Source organism: Diuraphis noxia, unplaced genomic scaffold (assembly GCF_037042655.1).
Source record: "Diuraphis noxia isolate RWA-SAM2 unplaced genomic scaffold, SU_Dnox_SAM2 contig0005, whole genome shotgun sequence".
NCBI lineage: Eukaryota > Metazoa > Arthropoda > Insecta > Hemiptera > Aphididae > Diuraphis > Diuraphis noxia.
The window spans coordinates 47,455,577-47,482,858 of record NW_028301715.1 but is presented as its reverse complement, the minus strand read 5'-3'; the positions used below and the strand labels follow the sequence as shown (position 1 = coordinate 47,482,858).

General features: G+C 32.1%; 1 protein-coding gene across 2 annotated transcripts in view; it reads right to left on the bottom strand.

The window, feature by feature from the left end:
• Positions 1–27,282, bottom strand: part of LOC107164221 (uncharacterized) — a 30,437-nt gene continuing 3,155 nt past the window's right edge. For both annotated transcript variants that reach the window (XM_015511961.2, XM_015511962.2), the window contains one exon: positions 1–25,411. In XM_015511961.2, coding sequence (XP_015367447.2) covers positions 23,464–25,411 — 1,948 coding nt within the window. In that variant the 3' untranslated portion in view covers positions 1–23,463. The remainder of the gene's footprint in view (positions 25,412–27,282) is intronic.

Sequence of the window (27,282 nt, the reverse complement as noted above, 5' to 3'; positions counted from 1 at the left end):
TCGTGAAACTCGAAATTTTATTTCAATATTATCGGATAGAACTATATTAGTAGGATAATATAGAGTTCTGGATCACCTCCCCCTTAAATTTTACATGTAAAAGCATAGGCACCTCTGAATAGGCAATTCGTACTTCGTAGTACATGCCCTCCCAAACTAATATAAATTAACCATATTGGTTAAATTATAATAAACATATACATAGTGTATGATTTTTGTTCAAGTATACAATTAATAATATACTATTTCTAGAATCAAATATTGTAATCCAGCAACAACCAAACACAACCGAGCGAAAAATTCAAGATTTTTTACGTTGGCTGAAAACATTATTGGTACATTATAATGGTAAATATCTTATTCATAACTATACATTACTTATAATACTTAATAAAAATACAACAATTCATGTAGGGATATAACTTTATCAATGAATTATTAAAAAATAAAAACACTGCTTTATTCTGAAATTTTTAAAATAAAACTAAAATATTTTAGTCACAAAACAATACCTAAATAAATATAATTGTCTTAATGAAAACACATTTAAACATATGGAAACATCGTATACATTTTTAATAACAATAGGTAAGAATATATGAAGTTGTATACAATCATGGTAAAATATCATAATTTAAATAAAAAAACTGTAAAAATATCATGGTTATACACTTTAAGAATATTTACATAAATAATTATACATAAATTATACATAAATAATAATAATAAAAAAAAACAACATGTTAGTAAAATAAATTGTTAAATAATTATAATTAATTCATATAATTATATCTTAATAATTGAAAATTTACCCTCAATACAATATTATCATAGTGATATTAAAAATTAAAAACATACACAAACAATTTTAATTTGTTATTAATTCATATTATCAAATATAAACATTGATATTTTCGATAAATACAACCATTTATCTACATACAAATATAATATAAAATAAAAATATCTAATTTTTCTATAAAAATATTTTATTATGGATAACAACAAAAGGCGTTCGAGGGAATGTAGTTAAAAATCATATGACATTCAGAGATCATTTGGATTGCCTGTTCGCTGATGAAGAAAAAGATAACTCTAAACTGAATAATAGGAAAAATGTATCCATCAGATCATTGATATATCATATTAAAACGGACGACTTTTATAAAGATTTAAGGACAACGCGAACTTGTTGGATCGTATGGATACTACAGATTTACCACAAGACCACCCATGCTATATAGCTGAACGAAAAAATTACTGAATTTATAGCCCTACAAGCAAAATCATAGCTTATATTATGAACAAGGGGAAAATTAAGGCACGAGGAGTTCGAGGGCACGTAGTTAAAAATCATATGGCATTCAAAGATCATTTGGATTGCCTGTTCGCTGATGCAGAAAAAGATAACTCTAAACTGAATAATAGGGAAAATGTATCCTTGATATATCATATTAAAACTGACAACTTTTATAAAGATTTAAGGCCAACTCGAACTTGTTGGACCGTATGCATACTTCAGATTTACCACAAGACCACCCATGCTATATAGCTGAACGAAAAAATTACTGAATTTATAGCTCTACGAGCAAAATCATATGCTTATATTGTGGCAAAAGGCGTTCGAGGGCACCTAGTTATAAATCATATGACATTCAAAGACCATTTGGATTACCTGTTCACTGATGCAGAAAAAGATAACTCTAAACTGAATAATAGGGAAAATGTATCCATCAGATCATTGATATATCATATTAAAACTGACGACTTTTATAAAGATTTAAGGACAACTCGAACTTGTTGGAAAGTATGCATACTTCAGATTTACCACAAGACCACCCATGCTATATAGCTGAACGAAAAAATTACTGAATTTATAGCTCTACGAGCAAAATCATATGCTTATATTATGGCAAAATGCGTTCGAGGGCATGTAGTTAAAAATCATATGGCATTCAAAGATCATTTGAATTTGCCTGTTCGCTGATGCAGAAAAAGATAACTAAAACTGAATAATAGGGAAAATGTATCCTTGATATATCATATTAAAACTGACGACTTTTATAAAGATTTAAGGACAACTCGAACTTGTTGGACCGTATGGATACTTCAGATTTACCACAAGACCACCCATGCTATATAGCTGAACGAAAAAATTACTGAATTTATAGCTCTACGAGCAAAATCATATGCTTATATTATAGCAAAATGCGTTCGAGGGCATGTAGTTAAAAATCATATGGCATTCAAAGATCATTTGAATTTGCCTGTTCGCTGATGCAGAAAAAGATAACTCTAAACTGAATAATAGGGAAAATGTATCCTTGATATATCATATTAAAACTGACGACTTTTATAAAGATTTAAGGACAACTCGAACTTGTTAGACCGTATGGATACTTTAGATTTACCACAAGACCACCCATGCTATATAGCTGAACAAAAAAATTACTGAATTTATAGCTCTACGAGCAAAATCATATGCTTATATTATGGCAAAATGCGTTCGAGGGCATGTAGTTAAAAATCATATGACATTCAAAGATCATTTGAATTGCCTGTTCGCTGATGCAGAAAAAGATAACTCTAAACTGAATAATAGGAAAAATGTATCCATCAGATCATTAATATATCATATTTAAACGGACGACTTTTATAAAGATTTAAGGACAACTCGAACTTGTTGGACCGTATGCATACTTCAGATTTAGCACAAGACCACCCATGCTATATAGCTGAACGAAAAAATTACTGAATTTATAGCTCTACGAGCAAAAGCATATGCTTATATTATGACAAAATGCGTTCGAGGGCATGTAGTTAAAAATCATATGGCATTCAAAGATCATTTGGATTGCCTGTTCGCTGATGCAGAAAAAGATAACTCTAAACTGAATAATAGGGAAAATTTATCCTTGATATATCATATTAAAACTGACGACTTTTATAAAGATTTAAGGACAACTCGAACTTGTTAGACCGTATGGATACTTTAGATTTACCACAAGACCACCCATGCTATATAGCTGAACAAAAAAATTACTGAATTTATAGCTCTACGAGCAAAATCATATGCTTATATTATGGCAAAATGCGTTCGAGGGCATGTAGTTAAAAATCATATGACATTCAAAGATCATTTGAATTGCCTGTTCGCTGATGCAGAAAAAGATAACTCTAAACTGAATAATAAGAAAAATGTATCCATCAGATCATTAATATATCATATTTAAACGGACGACTTTTATAAAGATTTAAGGACAACTCGAACTTGTTAGACCGTATGCATACTTCAGATTTAGCACAAGACCACCCATGCAATATAGCTGAACGAAAAAATTACTGAATTTATAGCCCTACAAGCAAAATCATAGCTTATATTATGAACAAGGGGACAATTAAGGCACGAGGAGTTCGAGGGCACGTAGTTAAAAATCATATGGCATTCAAAGATCATTTGAATTTGCCTGTTCGCTGATGCAGAAAAAGATAACTCTAAACTGAATAATAGGGGAAATGTATCCTTGATATATCATATTAAAACTGACAACTTTTATAAAGATTTAAGGCCAATTCGAACTTGTTGGAAAGTATGTATACTTCAGATTTACCACAAGACCACCCATGCTATATAGATGAACGAAAAAATTACTGAATTTATAGCTCTACGAGCAAAATCATATGCTTATATTATGGCAAAATGCGTTCGAGGGCATGTAGTTAAAAATCATATGGCATTCAAAGATCATTTGAATTTGCCTGTTCGCTGATGCAGAAAAAGATAACTCTAAACTGAATAATAGGGAAAATGTATCCTTGATATATCATATTAAAACTGACGACTTTTATAAAGATTTAAGGCCAACTCGAACTTGTTGGACCGTATGGATACTTCAGATTTACCACAAGACCACCCATGCTATATAGCTGAACGAAAAAATTACTGAATTTATAGCTCTACGAGCAAAATCATATGCTTATATTGTGGCAAAAGGCGTTCGAGGGCACCTAGTTATAAATCATATGACATTCAAAGACCATTTGGATTACCTGTTCACTGATGCAGAAAAAGATAACTCTAAACTGAATAATAGGGAAAATGTATCCATCAGATCATTGATATATCATATTAAAACTGACGACTTTTATAAAGATTTAAGGACAACTCGAACTTGTTGGAAAGTATGCATACTTCAGATTTACCACAAGACCACCCATGCTATATAGCTGAACGAAAAAATTACTGAATTTATAGCTCTACGAGCAAAATCATATGCTTATATTATGGCAAAATGCGTTCGAGGGCATGTAGTTAAAAATCATATGGCATTCAAAGATCATTTGAATTTGCCTGTTCGCTGATGCAGAAAAAGATAACTCTAAACTGAATAATAGGGAAAATGTATCCTTGATATATCATATTAAAACTGACGACTTTTATAAAGATTTAAGGACAACTCGAACTTGTTGGACCGTATGGATACTTCAGATTTAGCACAAGACCACCCATGCTATATAGCTGAACGAAAAAATTACTGAATTTATAGCCCTACAAGCAAAATCATAGCTTATATTATGAACAAGGGGAAAATTAAGGCACGAGGAGTTCGAGGGCACGTAGTTAAAAATCATATGGCATTCAAAGATCATTTGGATTGCCTGTTCGCTGATGCAGAAAAAGATAACTCTAAACTGAATAATAGGGAAAATGTATCCATCAGATCATTGATATATCATATTAAAACTGACGACTTTTATAAAGATTTAAGGACAACTCGAACTTGTTGGAAAGTATGCATACTTCAGATTTACCACAAGACCACCCATGCTATATAGCTGAACGAAAAAATTACTGAATTTATAGCTCTACGAGCAAAATCATATGCTTATATTATGGCAAAATGCGTTCGAGGGCATGTAGTTAAAAATCATATGGCATTCAAAGATCATTTGAATTTGCCTGTTCGCTGATGCAGAAAAAGATAACTCTAAACTGAATAATAGGGAAAATGTATCCTTGATATATCATATTAAAACTGACGACTTTTATAAAGATTTAAGGACAACTCGAACTTGTTGGACCGTATGGATACTTCAGATTTACCACAAGACCACCCATGCTATATAGCTGAACGAAAAAATTACTGAATTTATAGCTCTACGAGCAAAATCATATGCTTATATTATAGCAAAATGCGTTCGAGGGCATGTAGTTAAAAATCATATGGCATTCAAAGATCATTTGAATTTGCCTGTTCGCTGATGCAGAAAAAGATAACTCTAAACTGAATAATAGGGAAAATGTATCCTTGATATATCATATTAAAACTGACGACTTTTATAAAGATTTAAGGACAACTCGAACTTGTTAGACCGTATGGATACTTTAGATTTACCACAAGACCACCCATGCTATATAGCTGAACAAAAAAATTACTGAATTTATAGCTCTACGAGCAAAATCATATGACATTCAAAGATCATTTGAATTGCCTGTTCGCTGATGCAGAAAAAGATAACTCTAAACTGAATAATAGGAAAAATGTATCCATCAGATCATTAATATATCATATTTAAACGGACGACTTTTATAAAGATTTAAGGACAACTCGAACTTGTTGGACCGTATGCATACTTCAGATTTAGCACAAGACCACCCATGCTATATAGCTGAACGAAAAAATTACTGAATTTATAGCTCTACGAGCAAAAGCATATGCTTATATTATGACAAAATGCGTTCGAGGGCATGTAGTTAAAAATCATATGGCATTCAAAGATCATTTGGATTGCCTGTTCGCTGATGCAGAAAAAGATAACTCTAAACTGAATAATAGGGAAAATTTATCCTTGATATATCATATTAAAACTGACGACTTCTATAAAGATTTAAGGACAACTCGAACTTGTTAGACCGTATGGATACTTTAGATTTACCACAAGACCACCCATGCTATATAGCTGAACAAAAAAATTACTGAATTTATAGCTCTACGAGCAAAATCATATGCTTATATTATGGCAAAATGCGTTCGAGGGCATGTAGTTAAAAATCATATGACATTCAAAGATCATTTGAATTGCCTGTTCGCTGATGCAGAAAAAGATAACTCTAAACTGAATAATAAGAAAAATGTATCCATCAGATCATTAATATATCATATTTAAACGGACGACTTTTATAAAGATTTAAGGACAACTCGAACTTGTTGGACCGTATGCATACTTCAGATTTAGCACAAGACCACCCATGCAATATAGCTGAACGAAAAAATTACTGAATTTATAGCCCTACAAGCAAAATCATAGCTTATATTATGAACAAGGGGACAATTAAGGCACGAGGAGTTCGAGGGCACGTAGTTAAAAATCATATGGCATTCAAAGATCATTTGAATTTGCCTGTTCGCTGATGCAGAAAAAGATAACTCTAAACTGAATAATAGGGGAAATGTATCCTTGATATATCATATTAAAACTGACAACTTTTATAAAGATTTAAGGCCAATTCGAACTTGTTGGAAAGTATGCATACTTCAGATTTACCACAAGACCACCCATGCTATATAGATGAACGAAAAAATTACTGAATTTATAGCTCTACGAGCAAAATCATATGCTTATATTATGGCAAAATGCGTTCGAGGGCATGTAGTTAAAAATCATATGGCATTCAAAGATCATTTGGATTGCCTGTTCGCTGATGCAGAAAAAGATAACTCTAAACTGAATAATAGGGAAAATGTATCCTTGATATATCATATTAAAACTGACGACTTTTATAAAGATTTAAGGACAACTCGAACTTGTTGGACCATATGCATATTTCAGATTTACCACAAGACCACCCATGCTATATAGCTGAACGAAAAAATTACTGAATTTATAGCTCTACGAGCAAAATCATATGCTTATATTATGGCAAAATGCGTTCGAGGGCATGTAGTTAAAAATCATATGGCATTCAAAGATCATTTGAATTTGCCTGTTCGCTGATGCAGAAAAAGATAACTCTAAACTGAATAATAGGAAAAATGTATCCATCAGATCATTGATATATCATATTTAAACGGACGACTTTTATAAAGATTTAAGGACAACTCGAACTTGTTGGACTGTATGCATACTTCAGATTTACCACAAGACCACCCATGCTATATAGCTGAACAAAAAAATTACTGAATTTATAGCTCTACGAGCAAAATCATATGCTTATATTATGGCAAAATGCGTTCGAGGGCATGTAGTTAAAAATCATATGGCATTCAAAGATCATTTGGATTGCCTGTTCGCTGATGCAGAAAAAGATAACTCTAAACTGAATAATAGGGAAAATGTATCCTTGATATATCATATTAAAACTGACCACTTTTATAATGATTTAAGGCCAACTCGAACTTGTTGGACCGTATGCATACTTCAAATTTAGCACAAGACCACCCATGCTATATAGCTGAACGAAAAAATTACTGAATTTATAGCTCTACGAGCAAAATCATATGCTTATATTATGGCAAAATGCGTTCGAGGGCATGTAGTTAAAAATCATATGGCATTCAAAGATCATTTGGATTGCCTGTTCGCTGATGCAGAAAAAGATAACTCTAAACTGAATAATAGGGAAAATGTATCCTTGATATATCATATTAAAACTGACGACTTTTATAAAGATTTAAGGCCAACTCGAACTTGTTGGATCGTATGCATACTTCAGATTTACCACAAGGCCACCCATGCTATATAGCTGAACGAAAAAATTACTGAATTTATAGCTCTATGAGCAAAATCATATGCTTATATTATGGCAAAATGCGTTCGAGGGCATGTAGTTAAAAATCATATGACATTCAAAGATCATTTGAATTGCCTGTTCGCTGATGCAGAAAAAGATAACTCTAAACTGAATAATAGGAAAAATGTATCCATCAGATCATTAATATATCATATTTAAACGGACGACTTTTATAAAGATTTAAGGACAACTCGAACTTGTTGGACCGTATGCATACTTCAGATTTACCACAAGACCACCCATGCTATATAGCTGAACAAAAAAATTACTGAATTTATAGCCCTACAAGCAAAATCATAGCTTATATTATGAACAAGGGGAAAATTAAGGCACGAGGAGTTCGAGGGCACGTAGTTAAAAATCATATGGCATTCAAAGATCATTTGGATTGCCTGTTCGCTGATGCAGAAAAAGATAACTCTAAACTGAATAATAGGGAAAATGTATCCTTGATATATCATATTAAAACTGACAACTTTTATAAAGATTTAAGGCTAATTCGAACTTGTTGGACGGAATGCATAATTCAGATTTACCACAAGACCACCCATGCTATATAGCTGAACGAAAAAATTACTGAATTTATAGCTCTACGAGCAAAATCATATGCTTATATTGTGGCAAAAGGCGTTCGAGGGCACCTAGTTATAAATCATAAGACATTCAAAGACCATTTGGATTACCTGTTCGCTGATGCAGAAAAAGATAACTCTAAACTGAATAATAGGGAAAATGTATCCATCAGATCATTGATATATCATATTAAAACTGACGATTTTATAAAGATTTAAGGACAACTCGAACTTGTTGGAAAGTATGCATACTTCAGATTTACCACAAGACCACCCATGCTATATAGCTGAACGAAAAAATTACTGAATTTATAGCTCTACGAGCAAAAGCATATGCTTATATTATGGCAAAATGCGTTCGAGGGCAGTAGTTAAAAATCATATGGCATTCAAAGATCATTTGAATTTGCCTGTTCGCTGATGCAGAAAAAGATAACTCTAAACTGAATAATAGGAAAAATGTATCCATCAGATCATTGATATATCATATTTAAACGGACGACTTTTATAAAGATTTAAGGACAACTCGAACTTGTTGGAAAGTATGCATACTTCAGATTTACCACAAGACCACCCATGCTATATAGCTGAACGAAAAAATTACTGAATTTATAGCTCTACGAGCAAAATCATATGCTTATATTATGGCAAAATGCGTTCGAGGGCATGTAGTTAAAAATCATATGGCATTCAAAGATCATTTGAATTTGCCTGTTCGCTGATGCAGAAAAAGATAACTCTAAACTGAATAATAGGGAAAATGTATCCTTGATATATCATATTAAAACTGACCACTTTTATAATGATTTAAGGCCAACTCGAACTTGTTGGACCGTATGCATACTTCAGATTTAGCACAAGACCACCCATGCTATATAGCTGAACGAAAAAATTACTGAATTTATAGCTCTACGAGCAAAAGCATATGCTTATATTATGGCAAAATGCGTTCGAGGGCATGTAGTTAAAAATCATATGGCATTCAAAGATCATTTGGATTGCCTGTTCGCTGATGCAGAAAAAGATAACTCTAAACTGAATAATAGGGAAAATGTATCCTTGATATATCATATTAAAACTGACGACTTTTATAAAGATTTAAGGCCAACTCGAACTTGTTGGATCGTATGCATACTTCAGATTTACCACAAGACCACCCATGCTATATAGCTGAACGAAAAAATTACTGAATTTATAGCTCTACAAGCAAAATCATATGCTTATATTATGGCAAAAGGCGTTCGAGGGCACGTAGTTATAAATCATATGACATTCAAAGACCATTTGGATTGCTTGTTCGCTGATGCAGAAAAAGATAACTCTAAACTGAATAATAGGGAAAATGTATCCATCAGATCATTGATATATCATATTAAAACTGACGACTTTTATAAAGATTTAAGGACAACTCGAACTTGTTGGACCATATGCATATTTCAGATTTACCACAAGACCACCCATGCTATATAGCTGAACGAAAAAATTACTGAATTTATAGCTCTACGAGCAAAATCATATGCTTATATTATGGCAAAATGCGTTCGAGGGCACGTAGTTAAAAATCATATGGCATTCAAAGATCATTTGAATTTGCCTGTTCGCTGATGCAGAAAAAGATAACTCTAAACTGAATAATAGGGAAAATGTATCCATCAGATCATTGATATATCATATTAAAACGGACGACTTTTATAAAGATTTAAGGACAACTCGAACTTGTTGGACCGTATGCATACTTCAGATTTAGCACAAGACCACCCATGCTATATAGCTGAACGAAAAAATTACTGAATTTATAGCTCTACGAGCAAAAGCATATGCTTATATTATGGCAAAATGCGTTCGAGGGCATGTAGTTAAAAATCATATGACATTCAAAGATCATTTGAATTGCCTGTTCGCTGATGCAGAAAAAGATAACTCTAAACTGAATAATAGGAAAAATGTATCCATCAGATCATTAATATATCATATTTAAACGGACGACTTTTATAAAGATTTAAGGACAACTCGAACTTGTTGGACCGTATGCATACTTCAGATTTAGCACAAGACCACCCATGCTATATAGCTGAACGAAAAAATTACTGAATTTATAGCTCTACGAGCAAAAGCATATGCTTATATTATGACAAAATGCGTTCGAGGGCATGTAGTTAAAAATCATATGGCATTCAAAGATCATTTGGATTGCCTGTTCGCTGATGCAGAAAAAGATAACTCTAAACTGAATAATAGGGAAAATTTATCCTTGATATATCATATTAAAACTGACGACTTCTATAAAGATTTAAGGACAACTCGAACTTGTTAGACCGTATGGATACTTTAGATTTACCACAAGACCACCCATGCTATATAGCTGAACAAAAAAATTACTGAATTTATAGCTCTACGAGCAAAATCATATGCTTATATTATGGCAAAATGCGTTCGAGGGCATGTAGTTAAAAATCATATGACATTCAAAGATCATTTGAATTGCCTGTTCGCTGATGCAGAAAAAGATAACTCTAAACTGAATAATAAGAAAAATGTATCCATCAGATCATTAATATATCATATTTAAACGGACGACTTTTATAAAGATTTAAGGACAACTCGAACTTGTTGGACCGTATGCATACTTCAGATTTAGCACAAGACCACCCATGCAATATAGCTGAACGAAAAAATTACTGAATTTATAGCCCTACAAGCAAAATCATAGCTTATATTATGAACAAGGGGACAATTAAGGCACGAGGAGTTCGAGGGCACGTAGTTAAAAATCATATGGCATTCAAAGATCATTTGAATTTGCCTGTTCGCTGATGCAGAAAAAGATAACTCTAAACTGAATAATAGGGGAAATGTATCCTTGATATATCATATTAAAACTGACAACTTTTATAAAGATTTAAGGCCAATTCGAACTTGTTGGAAAGTATGCATACTTCAGATTTACCACAAGACCACCCATGCTATATAGATGAACGAAAAAATTACTGAATTTATAGCTCTACGAGCAAAATCATATGCTTATATTATGGCAAAATGCGTTCGAGGGCATGTAGTTAAAAATCATATGGCATTCAAAGATCATTTGGATTGCCTGTTCGCTGATGCAGAAAAAGATAACTCTAAACTGAATAATAGGGAAAATGTATCCTTGATATATCATATTAAAACTGACGACTTTTATAAAGATTTAAGGACAACTCGAACTTGTTGGACCATATGCATATTTCAGATTTACCACAAGACCACCCATGCTATATAGCTGAACGAAAAAATTACTGAATTTATAGCTCTACGAGCAAAATCATATGCTTATATTATGGCAAAATGCGTTCGAGGGCATGTAGTTAAAAATCATATGGCATTCAAAGATCATTTGAATTTGCCTGTTCGCTGATGCAGAAAAAGATAACTCTAAACTGAATAATAGGAAAAATGTATCCATCAGATCATTGATATATCATATTTAAACGGACGACTTTTATAAAGATTTAAGGACAACTCGAACTTGTTGGACTGTATGCATACTTCAGATTTACCACAAGACCACCCATGCTATATAGCTGAACAAAAAAATTACTGAATTTATAGCTCTACGAGCAAAATCATATGCTTATATTATGGCAAAATGCGTTCGAGGGCATGTAGTTAAAAATCATATGGCATTCAAAGATCATTTGGATTGCCTGTTCGCTGATGCAGAAAAAGATAACTCTAAACTGAATAATAGGGAAAATGTATCCTTGATATATCATATTAAAACTGACCACTTTTATAATGATTTAAGGCCAACTCGAACTTGTTGGACCGTATGCATACTTCAAATTTAGCACAAGACCACCCATGCTATATAGCTGAACGAAAAAATTACTGAATTTATAGCTCTACGAGCAAAATCATATGCTTATATTATGGCAAAATGCGTTCGAGGGCATGTAGTTAAAAATCATATGGCATTCAAAGATCATTTGGATTGCCTGTTCGCTGATGCAGAAAAAGATAACTCTAAACTGAATAATAGGGAAAATGTATCCTTGATATATCATATTAAAACTGACGACTTTTATAAAGATTTAAGGCCAACTCGAACTTGTTGGATCGTATGCATACTTCAGATTTACCACAAGGCCACCCATGCTATATAGCTGAACGAAAAAATTACTGAATTTATAGCTCTATGAGCAAAATCATATGCTTATATTATGGCAAAATGCGTTCGAGGGCATGTAGTTAAAAATCATATGACATTCAAAGATCATTTGAATTGCCTGTTCGCTGATGCAGAAAAAGATAACTCTAAACTGAATAATAGGAAAAATGTATCCATCAGATCATTAATATATCATATTTAAACGGACGACTTTTATAAAGATTTAAGGACAACTCGAACTTGTTGGACCGTATGCATACTTCAGATTTACCACAAGACCACCCATGCTATATAGCTGAACAAAAAAATTACTGAATTTATAGCCCTACAAGCAAAATCATAGCTTATATTATGAACAAGGGGAAAATTAAGGCTCGAGGAGTTCGAGGGCACGTAGTTAAAAATCATATGGCATTCAAAGATCATTTGGATTGCCTGTTCGCTGATGCAGAAAAAGATAACTCTAAACTGAATAATAGGGAAAATGTATCCTTGATATATCATATTAAAACTGACAACTTTTATAAAGATTTAAGGCTAATTCGAACTTGTTGGACGGAATGCATAATTCAGATTTACCACAAGACCACCCATGCTATATAGCTGAACGAAAAAATTACTGAATTTATAGCTCTACGAGCAAAATCATATGCTTATATTGTGGCAAAAGGCGTTCGAGGGCACCTAGTTATAAATCATAAGACATTCAAAGACCATTTGGATTACCTGTTCGCTGATGCAGAAAAAGATAACTCTAAACTGAATAATAGGGAAAATGTATCCATCAGATCATTGATATATCATATTAAAACTGACGATTTTATAAAGATTTAAGGACAACTCGAACTTGTTGGAAAGTATGCATACTTCAGATTTACCACAAGACCACCCATGCTATATAGCTGAACGAAAAAATTACTGAATTTATAGCTCTACGAGCAAAATCATATGCTTATATTATGGCAAAATGCGTTCGAGGGCATGTAGTTAAAAATCATATGGCATTCAAAGATCATTTGAATTTGCCTGTTCGCTGATGCAGAAAAAGATAACTCTAAACTGAATAATAGGGAAAATGTATCCATCAGATCATTGATATATCATATTAAAACTGACGATTTTATAAAGATTTAAGGACAACTCGAACTTGTTGGAAAGTATGCATACTTCAGATTTACCACAAGACCACCCATGCTATATAGCTGAACGAAAAAATTACTGAATTTATAGCTCTACGAGCAAAAGCATATGCTTATATTATGGCAAAATGCGTTCGAGGGCAGTAGTTAAAAATCATATGGCATTCAAAGATCATTTGAATTTGCCTGTTCGCTGATGCAGAAAAAGATAACTCTAAACTGAATAATAGGAAAAATGTATCCATCAGATCATTGATATATCATATTTAAACGGACGACTTTTATAAAGATTTAAGGACAACTCGAACTTGTTGGAAAGTATGCATACTTCAGATTTACCACAAGACCACCCATGCTATATAGCTGAACGAAAAAATTACTGAATTTATAGCTCTACGAGCAAAATCATATGCTTATATTATGGCAAAATGCGTTCGAGGGCATGTAGTTAAAAATCATATGGCATTCAAAGATCATTTGAATTTGCCTGTTCGCTGATGCAGAAAAAGATAACTCTAAACTGAATAATAGGGAAAATGTATCCTTGATATATCATATTAAAACTGACCACTTTTATAATGATTTAAGGCCAACTCGAACTTGTTGGACCGTATGCATACTTCAGATTTAGCACAAGACCACCCATGCTATATAGCTGAACGAAAAAATTACTGAATTTATAGCTCTACGAGCAAAAGCATATGCTTATATTATGGCAAAATGCGTTCGAGGGCATGTAGTTAAAAATCATATGGCATTCAAAGATCATTTGGATTGCCTGTTCGCTGATGCAGAAAAAGATAACTCTAAACTGAATAATAGGGAAAATGTATCCTTGATATATCATATTAAAACTGACGACTTTTATAAAGATTTAAGGCCAACTCGAACTTGTTGGATCGTATGCATACTTCAGATTTACCACAAGACCACCCATGCTATATAGCTGAACGAAAAAATTACTGAATTTATAGCTCTACAAGCAAAATCATATGCTTATATTATGGCAAAAGGCGTTCGAGGGCACGTAGTTATAAATCATATGACATTCAAAGACCATTTGGATTGCTTGTTCGCTGATGCAGAAAAAGATAACTCTAAACTGAATAATAGGGAAAATGTATCCATCAGATCATTGATATATCATATTAAAACTGACGACTTTTATAAAGATTTAAGGACAACTCGAACTTGTTGGACCATATGCATATTTCAGATTTACCACAAGACCACCCATGCTATATAGCTGAACGAAAAAATTACTGAATTTATAGCTCTACGAGCAAAATCATATGCTTATATTATGGCAAAATGCGTTCGAGGGCATGTAGTTAAAAATCATATGGCATTCAAAGATCATTTGAATTTGCCTGTTCGCTGATGCAGAAAAAGATAACTCTAAACTGAATAATAGGGAAAATGTATCCTTGATATATCATATTAAAACTGACCACTTTTATAATGATTTAAGGCCAACTCGAACTTGTTGGACCGTATGCATACTTCAGATTTAGCACAAGACCACCCATGCTATATAGCTGAACGAAAAAATTACTGAATTTATAGCTCTACGAGCAAAAGCATATGCTTATATTATGGCAAAATGCGTTCGAGGGCATGTAGTTAAAAATCATATGGCATTCAAAGATCATTTGGATTGCCTGTTCGCTGATGCAGAAAAAGATAACTCTAAACTGAATAATAGGGAAAATGTATCCTTGATATATCATATTAAAACTGACGACTTTTATAAAGATTTAAGGCCAACTCGAACTTGTTGGATCGTATGCATACTTCAGATTTACCACAAGACCACCCATGCTATATAGCTGAACGAAAAAATTACTGAATTTATAGCTCTACGAGCAAAAGCATATGCTTATATTATGGCAAAATGCGTTCGAGGGCATGTAGTTAAAAATCATATGACATTCAAAGATCATTTGAATTGCCTGTTCGCTGATGCAGAAAAAGATAACTCTAAACTGAATAATAGGAAAAATGTATCCATCAGATCATTAATATATCATATTTAAACGGACGACTTTTATAAAGATTTAAGGACAACTCGAACTTGTTGGACCGTATGCATACTTCAGATTTAGCACAAGACCACCCATGCTATATAGCTGAACGAAAAAATTACTGAATTTATAGCTCTACGAGCAAAAGCATATGCTTATATTATGACAAAATGCGTTCGAGGGCATGTAGTTAAAAATCATATGGCATTCAAAGATCATTTGGATTGCCTGTTCGCTGATGCAGAAAAAGATAACTCTAAACTGAATAATAGGGAAAATTTATCCTTGATATATCATATTAAAACTGACGACTTCTATAAAGATTTAAGGACAACTCGAACTTGTTAGACCGTATGGATACTTTAGATTTACCACAAGACCACCCATGCTATATAGCTGAACAAAAAAATTACTGAATTTATAGCTCTACGAGCAAAATCATATGCTTATATTATGGCAAAATGCGTTCGAGGGCATGTAGTTAAAAATCATATGACATTCAAAGATCATTTGAATTGCCTGTTCGCTGATGCAGAAAAAGATAACTCTAAACTGAATAATAAGAAAAATGTATCCATCAGATCATTAATATATCATATTTAAACGGACGACTTTTATAAAGATTTAAGGACAACTCGAACTTGTTGGACCGTATGCATACTTCAGATTTAGCACAAGACCACCCATGCAATATAGCTGAACGAAAAAATTACTGAATTTATAGCCCTACAAGCAAAATCATAGCTTATATTATGAACAAGGGGACAATTAAGGCACGAGGAGTTCGAGGGCACGTAGTTAAAAATCATATGGCATTCAAAGATCATTTGAATTTGCCTGTTCGCTGATGCAGAAAAAGATAACTCTAAACTGAATAATAGGGGAAATGTATCCTTGATATATCATATTAAAACTGACAACTTTTATAAAGATTTAAGGCCAATTCGAACTTGTTGGAAAGTATGCATACTTCAGATTTACCACAAGACCACCCATGCTATATAGATGAACGAAAAAATTACTGAATTTATAGCTCTACGAGCAAAATCATATGCTTATATTATGGCAAAATGCGTTCGAGGGCATGTAGTTAAAAATCATATGGCATTCAAAGATCATTTGGATTGCCTGTTCGCTGATGCAGAAAAAGATAACTCTAAACTGAATAATAGGGAAAATGTATCCTTGATATATCATATTAAAACTGACGACTTTTATAAAGATTTAAGGACAACTCGAACTTGTTGGACCATATGCATATTTCAGATTTACCACAAGACCACCCATGCTATATAGCTGAACGAAAAAATTACTGAATTTATAGCTCTACGAGCAAAATCATATGCTTATATTATGGCAAAATGCGTTCGAGGGCATGTAGTTAAAAATCATATGGCATTCAAAGATCATTTGAATTTGCCTGTTCGCTGATGCAGAAAAAGATAACTCTAAACTGAATAATAGGAAAAATGTATCCATCAGATCATTGATATATCATATTTAAACGGACGACTTTTATAAAGATTTAAGGACAACTCGAACTTGTTGGACTGTATGCATACTTCAGATTTACCACAAGACCACCCATGCTATATAGCTGAACAAAAAAATTACTGAATTTATAGCTCTACGAGCAAAATCATATGCTTATATTATGGCAAAATGCGTTCGAGGGCATGTAGTTAAAAATCATATGGCATTCAAAGATCATTTGGATTGCCTGTTCGCTGATGCAGAAAAAGATAACTCTAAACTGAATAATAGGGAAAATGTATCCTTGATATATCATATTAAAACTGACCACATTTATAATGATTTAAGGCCAACTCGAACTTGTTGGACCGTATGCATACTTCAAATTTAGCACAAGACCACCCATGCTATATAGCTGAACGAAAAAATTACTGAATTTATAGCTCTACGAGCAAAATCATATGCTTATATTATGGCAAAATGCGTTCGAGGGCATGTAGTTAAAAATCATATGGCATTCAAAGATCATTTGGATTGCCTGTTCGCTGATGCAGAAAAAGATAACTCTAAACTGAATAATAGGGAAAATGTATCCTTGATATATCATATTAAAACTGACGACTTTTATAAAGATTTAAGGCCAACTCGAACTTGTTGGATCGTATGCATACTTCAGATTTACCACAAGGCCACCCATGCTATATAGCTGAACGAAAAAATTACTGAATTTATAGCTCTATGAGCAAAATCATATGCTTATATTATGGCAAAATGCGTTCGAGGGCATGTAGTTAAAAATCATATGACATTCAAAGATCATTTGAATTGCCTGTTCGCTGATGCAGAAAAAGATAACTCTAAACTGAATAATAGGAAAAATGTATCCATCAGATCATTAATATATCATATTTAAACGGACGACTTTTATAAAGATTTAAGGACAACTCGAACTTGTTGGACCGTATGCATACTTCAGATTTACCACAAGACCACCCATGCTATATAGCTGAACAAAAAAATTACTGAATTTATAGCCCTACAAGCAAAATCATAGCTTATATTATGAACAAGGGGAAAATTAAGGCACGAGGAGTTCGAGGGCACGTAGTTAAAAATCATATGGCATTCAAAGATCATTTGGATTGCCTGTTCGCTGATGCAGAAAAAGATAACTCTAAACTGAATAATAGGGAAAATGTATCCTTGATATATCATATTAAAACTGACAACTTTTATAAAGATTTAAGGCTAATTCGAACTTGTTGGACGGAATGCATAATTCAGATTTACCACAAGACCACCCATGCTATATAGCTGAACGAAAAAATTACTGAATTTATAGCTCTACGAGCAAAATCATATGCTTATATTGTGGCAAAAGGCGTTCGAGGGCACCTAGTTATAAATCATAAGACATTCAAAGACCATTTGGATTACCTGTTCGCTGATGCAGAAAAAGATAACTCTAAACTGAATAATAGGGAAAATGTATCCATCAGATCATTGATATATCATATTAAAACTGACGATTTTATAAAGATTTAAGGACAACTCGAACTTGTTGGAAAGTATGCATACTTCAGATTTACCACAAGACCACCCATGCTATATAGCTGAACGAAAAAATTACTGAATTTATAGCTCTACGAGCAAAAGCATATGCTTATATTATGGCAAAATGCGTTCGAGGGCATGTAGTTAAAAATCATATGGCATTCAAAGATCATTTGGATTGCCTGTTCGCTGATGCAGAAAAAGATAACTCTAAACTGAATAATAGGGAAAATGTATCCTTGATATATCATATTAAAACTGACGACTTTTATAAAGATTTAAGGCCAACTCGAACTTGTTGGATCGTATGCATACTTCAGATTTACCACAAGGCCACCCATGCTATATAGCTGAACGAAAAAATTACTGAATTTATAGCTCTACGAGCAAAAGCATATGCTTATATTATGGCAAAATGCGTTCGAGGGCATGTAGTTAAAAATCATATGGCATTCAAAGATCATTTGGATTGCCTGTTCGCTGATGCAGAAAAAGATAACTCTAAACTGAATAATAGGGAAAATGTATCCTTGATATATCATATTAAAACTGACGACTTTTATAAAGATTTAAGGCCAACTCGAACTTGTTGGATCGTATGCATACTTCAGATTTACCACAAGACCACCCATGCTATATAGCTGAACGAAAAAATTACTGAATTTATAGCTCTACAAGCAAAATCATATGCTTATATTATGGCAAAAGGCGTTCGAGGGCACGTAGTTATAAATCATATGACATTCAAAGACCATTTGGATTGCTTGTTCGCTGATGCAGAAAAAGATAACTCTAAACTGAATAATAGGGAAAATGTATCCATCAGATCATTGATATATCATATTAAAACGGACGACTTTTATAAAGATTTAAGGACAACTCGAACTTGTTGGACCATATGCATATTTCAGATTTACCACAAGACCACCCATGCTATATAGCTGAACGAAAAAATTACTGAATTTATAGCTCTACGAGCAAAATCATATGCTTATATTATGGCAAAATGCGTTCGAGGGCATGTAGTTAAAAATCATATGACATTCAAAGATCATTTGAATTGCCTGTTCGCTGATGCAGAAAAAGATAACTCTAAACTGAATAATAGGGAAAATGTATCCTTGATATATCATATTAAAACTGACCACTTTTATAATGATTTAAGGCCAACTCGAACTTGTTGGACCAAATGCATACTTCAGATTTAGCACAAGACCACCCATGCTATATAGCTGAACGAAAAAATTACTGAATTTATAGCTCTACGAGCAAAAGCATATGCTTATATTATGGCAAAATGCGTTCGAGGGCATGTAGTTAAAAATCATATGGCATTCAAAGATCATTTGGATTGCCTGTTCGCTGATGCAGAAAAAGATAACTCTAAACTGAATAATAGGGAAAATGTATCCTTGATATATCATATTAAAACTGACCACTTTTATAATGATTTAAGGCCAACTCGAACTTGTTGGACCGTATGCATACTTCAGATTTAGCACAAGACCACCCATGCTATATAGCTGAACGAAAAAATTACTGAATTTATAGCTCTAGGAGCAAAAGCATATGCTTATATTATGGCAAAATGCGTTCGAGGGCATGTAGTTAAAAATCATATGGCATTCAAAGATCATTTGGATTGCCTGTTCGCTGATGCAGAAAAAGATAACTCTAAACTGAATAATAGGGAAAATGTATCCTTGATATATCATATTAAAACTGACGACTTTTATAAAGATTTAAGGCCAACTCGAACTTGTTGGATCGTATGCATACTTCAGATTTACCACAAGACCACCCATGCTATATAGCTGAACGAAAAAATTACTGAATTTATAGCTCTACAAGCAAAATCATATGCTTATATTATGGCAAAAGGCGTTCGAGGGCACGTAGTTATAAATCATATGACATTCAAAGACCATTTGGATTGCTTGTTCGCTGATGCAGAAAAAGATAACTCTAAACTGAATAATAGGGAAAATGTATCCATCAGATCATTGATATATCATATTAAAACTGACGACTTTTATAAAGATTTAAGGACAACTCGAACTTGTTGGACCATATGCATATTTCAGATTTACCACAAGACCACCCATGCTATATAGCTGAACGAAAAAATTACTGAATTTATAGCTCTACGAACAAAATCATATGCTTATATTATGGCAAAATGCGTTCGAGGGCATGTAGTTAAAAATCATATGACATTCAAAGATCATTTGAATTGCCTGTTCGCTGATGCAGAAAAAGATAACTCTAAACTGAATAATAGGAAAAATGTATCCATCAGATCATTAATATATCATATTTAAACGGACGACTTTTATAAAGATTTAAGGACAACTCGAACTTGTTGGACCGTATGCATACTTCAGATTTACCACAAGACCACCCATGCTATATAGCTGAACAAAAAAATTACTGAATTTATAGCCCTACAAGCAAAATCATAGCTTATATTATGAACAAGGGGAAAATTAAGGCACGAGGAGTTCGAGGGCACGTAGTTAAAAATCATATGGCATTCAAAGATCATTTGGATTGCCTGTTCGCTGATGCAGAAAAAGATAACTCTAAACTGAATAATAGGGAAAATGTATCCTTGATATATCATATTAAAACTGACCACTTTTATAATGATTTAAGGCCAACTCGAACTTGTTGGACCGTATGCATACTTCAGATTTAGCACAAGACCACCCATGCTATATAGCTGAACGAAAAAATTACTGAATTTATAGCTCTACGAGCAAAAGCATATGCTTATATTATGGCAAAATGCGTTCGAGGGCATGTAGTTAAAAATCATATGGCATTCAAAGATCATTTGGATTGCCTGTTCGCTGATGCAGAAAAAGATAACTCTAAACTGAATAATAGGGAAAATGTATCCTTGATATATCATATTAAAACTGACGACTTTTATAAAGATTTAAGGCCAACTCGAACTTGTTGGATCGTATGCATACTTCAGATTTACCACAAGACCACCCATGCTATATAGCTGAACGAAAAAATTACTGAATTTATAGCTCTACAAGCAAAATCATATGCTTATATTATGGCAAAAGGCGTTCGAGGGCACCTAGTTATAAATCATATGACATTCAAAGACCATTTGGATTGCTTGTTCGCTGATGCAGAAAAAGATAACTCTAAACTGAATAATAGGGAAAATGTATCCATCAGATCATTGATATATCATATTTAAACGGACGACTTTTATAAAGATTTAAGGACAACTCGAACTTGTTGGACCGTATGCATACTTCAGATTTACCACAAGACCACCCATGCTATATAGCTGAACAAAAAAATTACTGAATTTATAGCTCTACGAGCAAAATCATATGCTTATATTATGGCAAAATGCGTTCGAGGGCATGTAGTTAAAAATCATATGGCATTCAAAGATCATTTGGATTGCCTGTTCGCTGATGCAGAAAAAGATAACTCTAAACTGAATAATAGGGAAAATGTATCCTTGATATATCATATTAAAACTGACCACTTTTATAATGATTTAAGGCCAACTCGAACTTGTTGGACCGTATGCATACTTCAGATTTAGCACAAGACCACCCATGCTATATAGCTGAACGAAAAAATTACTGAATTTATAGCTCTACGAGCAAAAGCATATGCTTATATTATGGCAAAATGCGTTCGAGGGCATGTAGTTAAAAATCATATGGCATTCAAAGATCATTTGGATTGCCTGTTCGCTGATGCAGAAAAAGATAACTCTAAACTGAATAATAGGGAAAATGTATCCTTGATATATCATATTAAAACTGACGACTTTTATAAAGATTTAAGGCCAACTCGAACTTGTTGGATCGTATGCATACTTCAGATTTACCACAAGGCCACCCATGCTATATAGCTGAACGAAAAAATTACTGAATTTATAGCTCTATGAGCAAAATCATATGCTTATATTATGGCAAAATGCGTTCGAGGGCATGTAGTTAAAAATCATATGACATTCAAAGATCATTTGAATTGCCTGTTCGCTGATGCAGAAAAAGATAACTCTAAACTGAATAATAGGAAAAATGTATCCATCAGATCATTAATATATCATATTTAAACGGACGACTTTTATAAAGATTTAAGGACAACTCGAACTTGTTGGACCGTATGCATACTTCAGATTTACCACAAGACCACCCATGCTATATAGCTGAACAAAAAAATTACTGAATTTATAGCCCTACAAGCAAAATCATAGCTTATATTATGAACAAGGGGAAAATTAAGGCACGAGGAGTTCGAGGGCACGTAGTTAAAAATCATATGGCATTCAAAGATCATTTGGATTGCCTGTTCGCTGATGCAGAAAAAGATAACTCTAAACTGAATAATAGGGAAAATGTATCCTTGATATATCATATTAAAACTGACCACTTTTATAATGATTTAAGGCCAACTCGAACTTGTTGGACCGTATGCATACTTCAGATTTAGCACAAGACCACCCATGCTATATAGCTGAACGAAAAAATTACTGAATTTATAGCTCTACGAGCAAAAGCATATGCTTATATTATGGCAAAATGCGTTCGAGGGCATGTAGTTAAAAATCATATGGCATTCAAAGATCATTTGGATTGCCTGTTCGCTGATGCAGAAAAAGATAATAAGTTATGATCGTCATTTAACAATATTATATTGGTAATATAATATTTAGTTGAAAAAAATTATTTTAAAAGTATTAATTAGCTAAAATAGCTTCCTTTAGTTTTTTTTAATCATTACTATGAATTTTCATATGGTAATTTAATTTTGATCTTATTACAAATGCTTTATTACAGATATCACACTTGTGTGGTTTCAACCCAGCATGATTTTTCATGTGAATATTATATGATGCTTTATGTCGAATACTTATATTACATATATCACATTTATAAGGTTTTTCACCAGTATGAGTTCTCATATGAATATTTCTAGTATATTTATGAGCAAATCTTTTTGAACAGATGTTACACTTGAACAATTTTTCTCCTGTATGATTTAAAATATGAGTAATTAACTGTGGTTTTTGATGAAATGATTGTTTACAGATATCACATTTAAAAGGGGATTCTCCGGTGTGTATTCTCATGTGTAATTTCAAATTGAATGCTGAAGTATAAGAATTATTACAAACATCACATTTATGAGGCTTAAAATCAGCATGGAAATAAATTATATGGTTTCTCACACTGGATTTTTGAGTAAATGTCCTAGAACATAAGTTACACTCAAAAGGTTTATTTCCAGTATGAGACTTTTTATGTATATCCAAAACTCGCTTTAAAACAAAACTTTTATTACATATATCACATGTATATGGCTTATTTCTGGTGGTATGATTATATTTGTTATGAATTTTTAGTCCCGAAGATGTTGTACAACTGTAATCACATATTTTGCATTCAAAAGGCTTTTCTCCAGTATGAGTTCTTATATGTAAATTCAAAGAATTAGATACAGCAAATGATTTATTACAAACATGACATGCATAAGGTTTTTCGCCAGTATGTGTCCTTCTATGCACTTTTAAATGTACAGCTTGATTAAATGCCTTATCACAGATATCACATTTATAAGGTTTAATGATAGAATGAATGACCATATGATTTTTTAAAATTGATGCTATTGGAAATGACTTATTACACACAATACATCTATGAGGATTTTCACCTTTATGCTTCATCATATGGTATTGTAGACTAGTTGAATTAGTTAATAACTTATGACAGATACCACATTTAAATGGCTTTTCTTTTGTATGAACTGACAGGTGTGATTTTAATTGGGTTCTATTAACAAAAGTCTTGTCACACTCAGTACATTTGTGAGGTTTCAAACCTGTATGGCTCATCATATGTGTAACCAAACTTACTTTCAAATTAAAAGTTTTACTACAAAGTTCGCATTTAAAAGGCTTTTCACCAGTGTGAATTCTTGAGTGCTCTTTAAAATGAGTAGGATCAGAAAATGTTTTATTACAGACAGTGCATTTGTAACGCTTATTTTCACTATGGGACCATTTGTGTCTTTTCAAATGTGAAATGTTATAATATGAATTATTACAAATGTCACAACAAAATGGTTTTTCTCTTTTATTTGTATGAATCATTTTATGTCTTGTCAAATGTCCTTTTGTATTAAATGATTTAATACAGACATCACATTTGTGAGGTTTTACTCCAGTATGTTTTCTCATATGATTGTCAAAAACTCCTTTAAAAAAAAATCTTTGATGACAGATATCACATTTATATGGCATATTTTCAGTATGAATCCTCATATGAATTCTTACATAACCCTTTCGGCTAAATGTTTTATTACAAACACTGCATTTGTGAGGATTATCTGTATGATTTAAAATATGAGTAATCAACTGTGCTTTGAGATGAAACGATTTTTTACATATATCACATGTAAAAGTTGATTTTTTACTATAAATTTTTAAATGACTTCTCATACTTAATTTATCCGGAAATATTTCACAGCACAATTTACATGTTAACGTATTTTCCATTAAGTTTGAGCTCTTGTCCGAATTCATATAAGCAATGAATTCTGAAGAGTGGCTTTTAGCAATAACAATACCTTCAAATTCATAGTCATTGATCACATCTTTTTCAATTTTTATAGCAGCATCATTTATTGTGTTAATTTTTTTTTCAGTTTCACACATAGTCCTAAAAAATTAAATTAATTAAGTCAAAAATATCTCATAAGTAGCATAACTTTCTAATAAACTTTTTCTTTTAGATGGGTTAGAAGCCCTTGTTAGAAACCTTCTATTAAAAGTTTGAATGTCACCAATGAAAAAAAAACTTATGCATTTCTAACTGAAAAAAATTTACATTTGAAAAGTTATCATGGTTATAAATAACTCAAAGGGGTCAAAATTGATAGAAAATTCGATAATTTGATTATTTACCACTAAATATGAAATATCATAAAATCAAACGTTCAAAAAGCATCCAAGAAAATTTTAATATGTTTAAAAATGGTCATTTCAACATATGGCGAGTATGGAAAATGATTAATAGTCGATATTTGAAAAGACGTTTATTCAAATCTTGTTTTATTAGGAACTTCATTTTCATATGCAACATAATGTATAAAATATAAATGTTTGAATCTTTTATTTTTTTAAATCACTATCGTTTTAATTATCATGCATAGGAATTAATAATTATCATTTTGATAAGACTCAATTATTTTAATCCTTATTTTTGTATTCTATGTGATAATGGAAATATAAAAATTTGAATCTTTTTGAACAAATGTAATTTCAAACTTTGTTGATTAATGCCAATGTACACTAAAACGTGTATAATTTCTTAATGATATTATTTCAACCCTAAATAATTTATAAGCATGTTAATTATAGTCTATAAGTATGTATATTTGACAAATGCTAATTCAAATTTTGTCAATTAATTACTGTTACTTACAGTGCATCTATTTTAAAAAATATGTCATTTAAATTCATGACAAATCAATAGAATATTTTTCAAACTTTCACATAAGCCATTTTCATTCTATTTCACATATGCTTTACAATATTCTGTTTAATATATATCCACGCTTGTATGTTATTTACAAGGTTTTTATAGCAGCCAAATTTATATTCGTCAGTAACTGACAACTTATTTCTCTTTTAACTAAATATTAACTTCATAATAACAAAACATTTTGATGTATAAATGACAATGTCATTCAAGACTTATCAGTGATCACTGACATTATTATACCTCATAATTTATTTCTATTTTATCTTACAAGCTATTAAAAGGATTTGATACCCGCATGTGTTGTCTCCGTCTTACAAGTGCGTAACATACCAAATTTAACGCTCAGCAGATCACACTTTGCTTTGTTAGTTTAAAAGTTAGAGTAAATATTTTATTTTTATATTTAATATTTAAATTGACCTTTCATAAAATGTAAAGGTAAGAATATTCTTTAGATGAGTTTGTGGGCTTTTTACTATATTTCAATTTTGAAGCGAGTTTTAAGTATTTTAAGATGTACAAAAATTGTATGATTATTAAATACTTATAACTTGATTCAAAATTAAAATATAGTAAAAAGCCCACAAAGTCATCTAAATAATACAGGGTGTCCCGTGAGGAATTACCCATTGCGATATCTCCCAAAATAATGGTGATATCGAAATTCTGGTTTTGTAATAAGACTCGCAGGGATAAGAACTACAATTATTTCATATTTTAATGTTTTGGTAAAAAAGTTAAAAAAAATATTTTTTATTTGATTATTTCAAAAAAAAATTAAAGATAGCCATTTTGTTGAGTTTATTTTTCTGAAAATATTGACGTTTCAAAATTTTATTTTCATTAATTTCCTGATTTTTAATATTTTTTTTAGTTTTAAGAAAAATTGCGAATTATTTAACACCGTAATGTTATCAAACATGTGACCCGCCGCGGCACGCTCATTCCCATACGGCCGGCCGAATACTTTCCGTGTACCTAATAGTTATAAATTTATAATCATATTTTATTTCTTCAAAACTAGAAAAAATATTTAAAATCAGAAA